At 37.5% G+C, this 11,221-nt stretch overlaps 1 protein-coding gene across 1 annotated transcript; it reads left to right on the top strand.

Annotated features, from left to right (window-relative positions):
* The first annotated feature begins 4,594 nt into the window (after positions 1-4,594).
* frg1 (FSHD region gene 1) lies at positions 4,595-10,224 on the top strand. Its single transcript, XM_084106777.1, has 9 exons — positions 4,595-4,787; positions 4,954-5,018; positions 5,181-5,303; positions 8,386-8,443; positions 8,637-8,751; positions 8,858-8,962; positions 9,158-9,249; positions 9,769-9,879; positions 10,091-10,224. The coding sequence occupies exons 1-9, from the start codon at positions 4,726-4,728 to the stop codon at positions 10,125-10,127; spliced, it is 768 nt and encodes a 255-aa protein (XP_083962903.1). The 5' UTR covers positions 4,595-4,725; the 3' UTR covers positions 10,128-10,224.
* Positions 10,225-11,221: the final 997 nt, after the last annotated feature.

Raw genomic sequence — 11,221 nt, forward strand, 5'->3', positions numbered from 1 at the left:
TGTGTGTGCACAGTGGGGCACTACAGGGAAGGTACAGTAGAAGGAGTGATTAAGAGATTTTCTCCTCTCTCGCACTGCACTTTTCACGTTTGTGTGTGTGTGTGTGTGTGTGTGTGTGTGAGGCAGAGGGAAGCAGAGCAGTCTGGATCGAGTGCATTTTTGTGGATCTCTAAAATGATGGGGTTGGCCACTGTTGATAACTTGTAATTATAAGGAGACTTGTGGTACTTTAACCTCTAAAAAGAGTCTATGTGCATAATTCTACATTTATTAACTCTACCCTGCATTTTGGAATGGGAATTCATTATTTGATTACCATGATTTCATGATTTGTGTGCCACCCCAACCAATAAATCTTAAGAATTTCTTTACTGACTTTGTCAGTCACCGAAAGCTATATTAGATCGAAGATGTTTCACGAGTTCACATGTTAATGAAATCTGATGTAAAATTATAATGCGTATTTGGCTTGCTGTCCGGGGGGAGGGCTCCGAGATCAGAATTCGGCCCGACCCCAGAGTACTCCCCCCCATGAATGTATAGATCATAGGTATCTATGAGTAGACCCAGCAAATGTGAGGTGATGGGGTGGTGGCGGGATGCTGAGAAAATTGTCATGAGACAGGAGGTAAGGGAAGGCTTTATTTATACTGGTTTCTTCTTGTGCTGATTGGATGAGTACCTGAACATGCTCCTCCCGAACTTTGTTACATAAAACTTCATTTTGTGTATGTTCCTGTCATGGCTAAAAATGGAACTTATCAGAAGGTGTATAGTTTATGTTCTCTGCACTTCATGAAGGAAGGGCTGAAAAAATCCTCTTGTTAAAGGAAACATTGAGAGGATGGGGCCGGAGAAACCTGCCCTGTTACCTCCTCCCGAAGTGTTGAGAGGAAAATTTCACGGCTAGTTATTCATGCTGCGATCTCTTCCCCTCCAAATCACAGTGAGAAATTGGCTGAGCCCTAAAGTGACTCTAGCTTGTAGTCTGTTTGATAGAGACCCATGACTGCAGAAAAAATTCAACCGTCTCTGAAAGGCCTTCTACACTTCAATATGGAGCTTTTCAATCCAGTTTCCTGCGCCTGAAGCTATTGTCCAAACAACTCTGTTACCAAATCCCAAACCGCTAAGGCTTTCCCCTGGGCCAAAAAGTCAATTTTTCAAGCTCTGTTGCAACCTGATCTCAAACTGGCCTTAATCCAACTAAGTAAACAGAATGCAGTATTCTTTTCGAATCATGCGGGGAATGTTTATTACTGTAGATTCTGCTATAAATTGTGCTTTTTTGGAGCTGCTTGGTATAAAATCCCAAATGTGCATTTTTCCGCAGTTGACTTCTTATTTGTAATATTACTTGTCAGCAAGACCTGGAGACCTACAGCTCACCTCCTGGCAGCTTCAACTCACAGCTCAATCACTGGGTCAGTGTCATGAGAGAGGACTTGTTAACCTCGTGAAATGTGACATCATATCCTGGATTTGGCCTGAGGGCACTCTAGAGATTCGGTTATATGGAGCTGAAGCTCTCACGAGTCGACGCACACATCGATGCAAGACCTTTGAAAGATTGTAGCCGGTGTATAAGGTGACAAGAGGGAGACTGACATCCAGAAAAGCAGACAAAAGTGGAAGGAAGGCCTCACATAGTAAGTTCAAACCTCTGTGTCGAGAGTCTCCAGACCACCTGCTCTTCACCATCAATCACTCTTCTTCAGCTCAAATCATTTTTCATTATCACAGCAGCCCACCAAGAGACACAGAGACCCTGAGCTACCGAGCAGCTCCTGCTTGCCAGCCCAAAAATCACTTATTATCTACGACGCAGAGGTCCCATTAGCAGCTGCAATTCTCCGGTCCTGTTTGCACGCCCCCTCCCCCTTATTTCCTCTGTCAGTCACTGTCAAATATGTGAACGCACTGTTCCCATCGGAGGTTTTCGGTGAGAGAGCCTGTCGACAATTTTCTATAACACCTTATGGTGACGACGTTCTCTTTTCAACATTCTCTGCAGAGAATTTAACTGTACAAGCAACCACAGAATAACACGGCCATAAACAGAAAATAATTAGACGTTCAAGGAAAAAAAATTGGTCGCTTTGGGAAAAAAGTGTCTGCCAAATACATAAATGTAAATTTAATTAAATTGACTGGCTATTTATTATGTCTATTTCACCAAGTTGCATGTGAAGATGAGAGCAGGGGTGTTTCAAATACAAATTTCTTTCATTTGCTTTCATTCTGGAAAATCACATTGTTCAGCTAAATTCATTGCGGTCACCAAATTAAATTTAGCTCAGTTTCTCCAGATAGAGCAAGAAACAGCATGCTCTGGCTCATAAACAAGTCACGTTTTGATCTTAATTTTTGTTTTTTAGTTGTGATTGGAAGCTGCTTCAAAACTACATCTGTGCTTTTGATTATTCTGGCTAAAAATAACAGCTGGCTTCAGAGTAGACGTTCATGCCAAAGATTAAATGCATTTTCCCACTAACATTGGCATTTTTATGTGTGTGTTTAATTGCGTTTGGCTCATCTGAATTCATTCAGCCGTGAAGTTCATCAATCACACATTCCCAAATGCCCGGAAGTATGCAATATGAAATCTGCCATGTTTGCTCATGGGCATTCAGTTATGCAGCCGGGTAGTTCTGAGCCAATCACATGAGCTGATATATTGAAATACAGTGTGTGTGTGTGTGTGTGTGTGTGTGTGTATATATGTAAAATAATGTCTCTAGCCAACCTATTTGCATTATCCAACTCAAAACAAGTCAGAAAACTATCCAAAACTCATCAAAACTCATTATTTGACTTTTTTTATTTTATAGGGAAGGAAAAAGTCTATGAGGAGGAGGTCTGACTTACAGCATCTTGTACATAACACACACTGTCAGCCATTCCGTTGCCGTCGGCACTGTATCATGGCTTACATTAGTTTGAAAGTCAGACCAATCACTATCTATAGCCAACCGCCTGACTGATGACTGCATGGCACCATGGGAGGAAATGAAAGACTAAGCTCATTAAACTATATATTAAGCCATCTTTCCCTCTCTCTTCCTTCTCGCCATCCCCAATTGCTTTGTGTCTTATACCACGTTGATGCTTGCTAAGGATGATAAATTCTCTATTCCACTTGAGAGGCGGAGGTAATGGGGCAGACCGAACATGGAGACAAAAAGCCTTTCAACAAGGACAAGAGAAAGACACCGAACACGGATACAAACATCTCATTAAACAATCTCCACAGCCGCCTGTCCTGCTCCTTTCGTCTTATCACTTATGATTAAGTGTATCTATTGCTGCAGGTCTTTTAGAATATTATAAACCAATATGACTGAAACATTTAATGTGAAAGCCTCCATCCAGCCCTCCAATGTTGGAGTCCATTTACTTTGTAGCAGGTCATGTCTTTTTCTTTCTCATATCTGGAATCAATCAAGGTTTTTTTTTTTCTTTATGCCTATTCTACCACAAACAAGTTCTCATTGCTGTTCCTCCAAGTCACCCTGTTCGGCTCATTCACCTGTTTGCATTTAAAGTTTGCCCAGAATGCTGCTGTCTTGTTTATTGTACTTCCTGCCAGTGTCACACTCTGATTTATTGCATGCTCTGACCAGTTCCTCAACAGGCCACCCTTTAATGATTATCATCATTAGCAGAAGGTTGATCCTCAGTGTACCGTTCCTGTGTAACTGATTTGAACTGACTGATTTAATAGAACTTTAAAAGGATGTATTGAAATTAATTACACAGTAGCGAGGCCATATTGTGTGTTTGTGTGTGTACTCCAGTGTTTCATTGTTACAGTGGTCTGCTGAGGTTTTAAATAAGAGGGCTTTGCCATGTTCAGAGCTATTTTGGTTTAAATGGTGGCTCACTCGTGGTAGACGCTGTGTCTGGAGAGAAAAAGGCTTGGAGACACACTGCCACCCAACCCCCCTCTCTTTCTCTTTCTTTTTCTTCAGTCTGATAAATAATCTGGCAATAACCTATCCTTTCCGACACACCCTGTGATTTAAAACCATGGTAGGAGCAACAGCGTGACACACACACACACACACACACACACACACACACACACACACACACACACACACACACACACACACACACACACACACACAAACAAATGCACACGCACACACACACACACACACACACACACACACACACACACACACACACACACACACACACACACAAGCTTATTGTCTTGAAAAAAAATGAAGAAGAAAAACCAATGGGTAATTTATTTTTATTTATTTTATTTATTTATTTTTACATGATCAGGGAAGTGAAAAGTGTGGTTGTATCTATTTCACTGAACAATAACAACAACATAAATAAACATAAATAAATAAATAAATAAACTGGATTTGTGTAATGTTACAAATATATAATTAGCCTACTCGCTAAAAAGAAAAGAAAAGAAAAGAAAAGAAAAGAAAAGAAAAGAAAAGAAAAGAAAAGAAGGAAAGCATATATTTTCTAGGGTTGATGCTAACTTTCGAGTTAGCCTACAAAAATACGTCATCACTGCAACAGTATGCAGTGCGTTCTCCGACCGTTTGGTGTCGCGCTTTCCTCCAGACGCGTCTTTAGTGCGGTCCTCTCGGCCACCGTATACACGCAGATCTGTATCATCTGTTGGAAAACTCTTTGCTGGCGTGAATAACAACGTATGATATCCCACAGAAACTGCCTAAATCTTGTGTGATCATGACAGAGTACTCACACGTAAAGTCTACCAAACTGGTGCTAAAAGGGTTAAACGATAAGAAGTAAGGCTTTCTTTCTGTGTTGCGTTCATGAAAATGTTTCGATTATATATATACAGTTATTGCTCTAATTAATGTAAATAGCTTTGCCGTAAAAGAGTTTATGTTAAAAATCACAATTATTCCCGCTAATGTACGTTAAATGACCTGCGACTTCCGTATTGTGCAGAAAGAAGAAAAAGAAGGACAAGAAGAGAAAAAGAGAAGATGAAGACGACAAGCTGGATGTTGTTGGTATGTGTTGTCACTTTGCCTATTGAGTTGTAAATTATCGTGTATTGAGGGATAACGTTAGACATAATTTGACTGTTGCAGTTTCTGTCTTTGTAAATGCTGTATGATCTGCCTCATAGCTTTATCTTTGTATAATGCGTGTTTCTGAATGTGTCTCATCAGGAGGATGGTGGACCGTGAAGAGTTTCGGTGAGATCACAGGCTCAGTGGCCATAGAGATGCACAGCAACTCCTACATCCATGCACTGGACACTGGACTCTTCACTGTAGGAGCTCCACATAAAGGTGCTGATTCTCTCTGCTTCATTCTACTCCTGAGATGTTGCAGTTGCAAGACAGCTCAGTTTTGCTATTTAAAACTTTCAGATCCTATTTTGTGTATTATTTTATTATTATTATTAATAATAATAATAAACTTTATTTTATTTAGCGCCTTTAAAGCAGCTTCTTAAAGAGTTTTACACAATAAAAATACACAGGTAGAAATACAAAGTGTACAAAATGACACTGGAATACAAAATAATTAAAACCATTTTGTTTTTGGACACAAATTATTGTACACATGTATACATCATATTTCTTACTCTTATTTAGTACTCTTACATCATATTTAGTACTCACTCAAGACAATTTTTTTCACTCCAGCGTTTTAACGTATTTTTTCTTAAAGTCGACATGAAAAATGTTATGTTATGATAGTGTTTTCTTCCCTATTGTGATGAGTATCCAAGTGAAACAGCTTCTCGAACAAGAAAAAAGTAGGACGGGATTTGATTTTGTTCATCGGGAACTGATTGGACTCATGCTGTTGTTTGACAATATTCCATTTAAAAAAACAAAACAAAAACAAGAATTGTCCATTTTGATGTATTGATGACTGTAAAAAGTTATAGGCTAGTTGAGCAAATTAGTAGCGAGTTTGGGTTACAAAGAATGTCCACAGTCAAAAAATCTGTATCTGGAGAACTTCAATGACATCAGAAACACCTTTGTTACATGTGTATTTGTATTCTTTCCTCTACAAAGTAACAGTCCATCATATCATTTTAACTCAATGCTGTTTACTGGCAAGACTTAAAGTAGCCGGCAGCCGCAGCACTAAAATGGAGCATTTCAGACAGAGGGTCAACATTAGGGAAGACAGTAATAATCTTTTGCAAATATATGACTTATTTTGTGCAAAAACATTGACTAATATAAGTGAACCTCAAGGAACCTATTTAAATAATAAAAAAATTAAAACATATCATGACCCCTTAAAGAATTGGTAGGCAGTTTTTTTCATAAACACTTTTTGTTATATGCGTTGAAACTCTCCTCATCCTAATAGCAATCAATAATAGAAGTGGTCTAAATATTGAAACAGTTTACATATATCTTCTGTGGAAGTCTCTGGGCCAAAAAAATGTTCGTCCAATCATTGCATTCGGTCCGAATGCATTGATAGGATGTCCTACCTGACTGTCAACCTATGTATTTCCATACCTCCACGCAGACATCACACGTCTTCAGCGCGTTCTGTAAGGCTATGCAGAGCTGTAGACAGACAGACCTAGAGCACTGCAAAAAAAATCAGCTGCCTTTTACAGTTCCTTCTGAACCAAAACAGCAAGCTTATGCTGCGTTCATGCCTTGTCGTAATAACCGTAATTAAGAGATGGCAACCTGTGACGTTCTACTCGGAGCTGTTCATGTCCTCAGACTCAGAATTATGCATTTTTATGGCAACACTATCAATGCCAAAATGAATCTACAGCAGTCAGGAGGTGCAAGTCAGATCTCTTTAAGGTGTTTACATTCATTATTATTGTAATATTATGTGCTTTGAGACATGAGGTCATTTAATCAACACCGTCTCGTGACGCTTTGCAGACTCCGCTCTGGTTGTGTGCGTTCATGTGTTTTGAAGGAGGTGTGGGTTTGGAGACGCTCTGAAGTGAAGGTGGGATCTTTTGCTTTCAAAGCTAGCTTGCTATTACTAGCCTCTCCAAACTGCCTTCCCTACCTTCAAATATGATGCACAAGTGCATTAATGTAGTGGTGAGATTTGAAAGGAGAAAATGTTGTTTGACACAAACTAGAACCTGAAATAGGTCTATGTTTTTAAAAATGCACTTTACAAGATATATTTGCAGTACTTTCAGGCAACAAGCAATTCTTTCTGTGCAATTATACTGCACTTTCTGCCATGCGGCTTTTATATTGCCTTTTAAATTGGAAAGGTCCCTCTAATAGCGCGGAACAAATAAGTCTCAAAAGTAGAAATGGCTAGGTGCTGCTGTTTCTCTGTTGCTCTCAGTATGGATGGATTTAAAAACCTGAATAATGTTAGGGATCGTCAGTTGCTATTACCGCAGCCATTCATACAAAGCACCGAGCAATTTCATAGTTCAGTCACCAGGAGTAGTTGTTTACGATTGTTTTCTCTCCAGCTTCATTTTCTGCTTTTCACTGACCGTTGGCTGTAAGGATCAGTCTCTACATCACTCTGGAAGCACCATTGAATTTGTGCATGGTCCCCAAAATCAATTTAATTTAGTGGTTGAGACCTTAAATTAGGAAAATAATGACTTTAACTGTTGTTGATACCCACTTCATGACCAGTGCATCTGTATGATTACCACACCTCACCAGGCCAGAGATGTGGTAGATGCACACACACACACACACACACTCACACTATCCTGTAACTTTTTGAGCATAGCATAGCACTGCAAGTGCTCTTGACTTGCAGTATTCAATATATTAGATAATTCATGAGTTCACAGCAGGTGGAATATAATATCAGCTTTCAGGTTTGCTCTTTTGTTCAGGCATTCATGGTTGAAGAAAAAAGAACTGTTAAAATTCTGCAAGACTCAATAGGTATAATAAATTATTGTCAAGTAGTTTAAGGCCTTTCTTTGTTCTCTGTATTTGATATTTTTTAGCAAATCTTTTTGAGTTTTGTTTTTTTAAATAGTTAGCCATTAAAACTTTGATGACATAAAAATTATTCAGTTATAATTTAGACATTTGAGTTAAAGTAAGATGATTAAAAAATGTATTAAAAAAAAGGAAATTAATACTTTAATTCAGCAAGGATGCATTTAAATGGATCAAAATTGACAGTAAAGACATGTATAATGTTACAAAAGGAATGCTGTAGTTTTAACTTTCTATTCATAAAGAATCCTGAAAAGAAAATTAATTTTCCACAAAAATATTAAGCAGCATTTTTTTTTTTTTTTTTTTTTTCGCTTACCAGTATAGAAGTTTATTTGTAATAATAATTGTAATATTTCACTATATAAATTTTTCTCTGTTTTTGATCAAATAAATGAATGGTAGTGTACGCAAGTTTAAAAAATATGTCTTATGTTCACAGAGGATGAAGGTCCAGATCCTCCTGAACAGTTCACTGCCATCAGACTCTCAGACTCCAGGTAAAGATCATATCCATATCCATAACTAGGTGTTCTGAGTAGGGATGGGTGCATGAAGTAAAAAAAAAAAAAAGTCTGCAATTACTAACAGCACCTTAAAATGTATAATAATAAGTGCCATGTATTATTCTGTAGATAATTTTTGAATCGATCATGTGACTAACGTTTCTCGTCTGTTTTGCTGGGTTTCTAGGATAGCGCTGAAGTCAGGCTATGGGAAGTATTTAGGTATAAGCTCAGATGGTGTTGTTATTGGTCGATCAGATGCCATCGGCTCCAGAGAACAGTGGGAACCAGTGTTTCAGGATGTGAGTGAATCTGGCAGTCAAATCAATTCACCAGTCACAATGAAAATAATGTTGGTATTTCGAATTCAGCTTTTACCATTTCGTTTATGTTTCTTGTTTTCTGCAGCGTAAAATGGCCTTGCTTGCTGCAAACAGTTGTTTCATCTCGTACAGTGAGAACGGAGACATAGTGGCCAAAAACAAGACAGCTGGAGATGAGGAGATGATCAAGGTGAATCTCTCCTGAACTCAGTCAACGCCAAGATGAATTGCTTAAGGGTTTTTTTTATTGTTGTTGTCTGAAGGACAGAATGATACACAGACAATGTGTTTTATCTGAACACAAGAATATTGCTTTTAAATTACACTTGACTTTTTCCTGGAATAAATATTAACATTATTTTTCATGCTTATCTGTCCTCCGCAGATCCGTTCATCCATAGAAAGAGAGGTGAAGAGTAAAGACGATATTGCTGATGAAGACAGGGGTAATGTCAAGAACTGTGAGATCAACTACGTGTGAGTCCTTGCTTTATTACTAGGCACGATTATTGATTGATTGCCTAATCGTGGTTATTCTATCTAATCACAATTATTTGAGGCAACCGTAATAATTGGGCAGTTTAAATTTCAACCACATTTTGCCAAAGAATATAAAAAACACTGTTGTAAACTAAAGTACATAAAGATAGTCAAAGTCTTTTTTTCATGCGAAATTAAGGTTTGTGGGTTTAATCAGACTGCGTTGTATTTATTATATTTTAATATATTAATCGTATACAGCATCAAAGTAAATCACATGGGCCTTTTTTAAATATAATTATATTATCATATTTTATTTTATACAATTCCAAGAAAAAAAGAAAAAAAAGTAACTTACACTGTACTGTAAGTGACATGAATAAAAGCTATTTTTTGTATGAAAATCGGCTCAAAGTTCATGATCGTGACTGGACTATTTTTTACCTTCAGGAAAATTCAGAAGCTGTTGATTGAGCTTTCAGTAAAATAAATGTTTATGTGAATGTTTGCCTACAGGAAGAAGTTTCAGAGTTTTCAGGACCGGAAGCTGAGGGTGAATGAGGAAGACAGCGGTTCTCTGAAAGTAGCCAGAACAGATGGAAAATTCCACGAGGCACTGCTGGACAGGTAAGACGTCTGACGTTACTGCTTCTGGAGGAGAAACCTCATACTGAATAATCAATGAATGTAGCCTGCTATTTTAGCTCATCCTTAGACGGAAGAAAAGTTGGCACGTTGACATACCCCATTGGATGATTTATTATAGAAGATGGTGTGTGAAACATTGTGAATATGCTAACATTACTACATTATTAAAATGTTTTTTTCTTTTTTTTAGGAGAGCAAAGATGAAGGCTGACAGATACTGCAAGTGAAACCAGGATACACTGTTTTTTTAATGTTTTAATTTGACATTGTCATGAAATCTCTGCCATTTTTTTTTAAATAAACTATTCACTGTTCACAAGAAAATGCCCCCTCCCACTTTTTTTTAATAGACTACAATTAATAATATTAGAGATGTTGTCATTTGTGTAATGTCGAACTGTAAATGTGATTCATTTCCCAAATTAAATGGATTGTAAACTAAAAAATCTATGTTGTTTAATCACATTCTTATTTTAATACAATTTTCACAGTACATAGAATGAAAAAAAAATCTTTAAAAACATGGTAAACATCATAGAAAACTATTCTTAGAATGTTTCTGACTGAAGTCGTCAGTGTTGATGTGGTGTGATTTTGTAGGGTTTTGATACATGGCCTATATGAGCCACATTTGAAGATGTAATTCATCCTGTGCAGTAACTGTGCTGTCCGTTCACTGAATATTGATTTTGGAATGATTTTTGTAGTCTTTAAGATTTACACATAAAATGGTATTTTGTTTTTTGTACTTCCACTGCAAGGTCATTGCAGTTACATTTGAAATAATATGAAACATAAAGATACAGTAAAAAATTAATTTATCCACACACACATTATGTGTTTTTATGTTTCCTGGCCACTTTCCATGGACATAATGATTTTTATACTGTACAAACTTTATATTCTATCCTCAAACACCAAACCTACCCATCACAGAATACTTTGAGTTTTTACATTTTCAAAATTATCACTTAGTATTTCTAAGCTGGTTTTCTCATGGGGACCAAAACATGTCCCCACAAGTACAAGGATTTCGGATATTGACATCTTTGTAGGGACATTTGGTTTACACACACACACACGCACACACACACACTGCCTGTTGTTGCACTTCCATCTACAACCGTTAGATGTCGCAATACATTCGCCCGTTTGTTACCTCTCCTGTTTGTTTCGGGAGAGGTAAAATGCGATTATTGTTTCTCATTACCTAATTAATAATAATAATAAAAAATGATATGGGACAGTCTTGTGCTACAGCTTAGTAAAATAAAGCAGAGACAAGCCCAAAGACAGAAAGTGCAAAGTCATCTTTTATTTT

This window comes from Abramis brama, assembly GCF_963993115.1.
Source record: "Abramis brama genome assembly, chromosome: 2".
In the NCBI taxonomy this organism is placed as follows: domain Eukaryota; kingdom Metazoa; phylum Chordata; class Actinopteri; order Cypriniformes; family Leuciscidae; genus Abramis; species Abramis brama.

Excerpts from the sequence above, each read along its gene's own strand:
- frg1 (XM_084106777.1), top strand. The coding sequence starts at position 4,726 with ATGACAGAGTACTCACACGTAAAGTCTACCAAACTGGTGCTAAAAGGG. Across the intron at positions 8,752-8,857 it reads GGGAACCAGTGTTTCAGGAT|CGTAAAATGGCCTTGCTTGC; the intron begins GTGAGTGAATCT and ends TGTTTTCTGCAG. Across the intron at positions 8,963-9,157 it reads GAGATGAGGAGATGATCAAG|ATCCGTTCATCCATAGAAAG; the intron begins GTGAATCTCTCC and ends TGTCCTCCGCAG.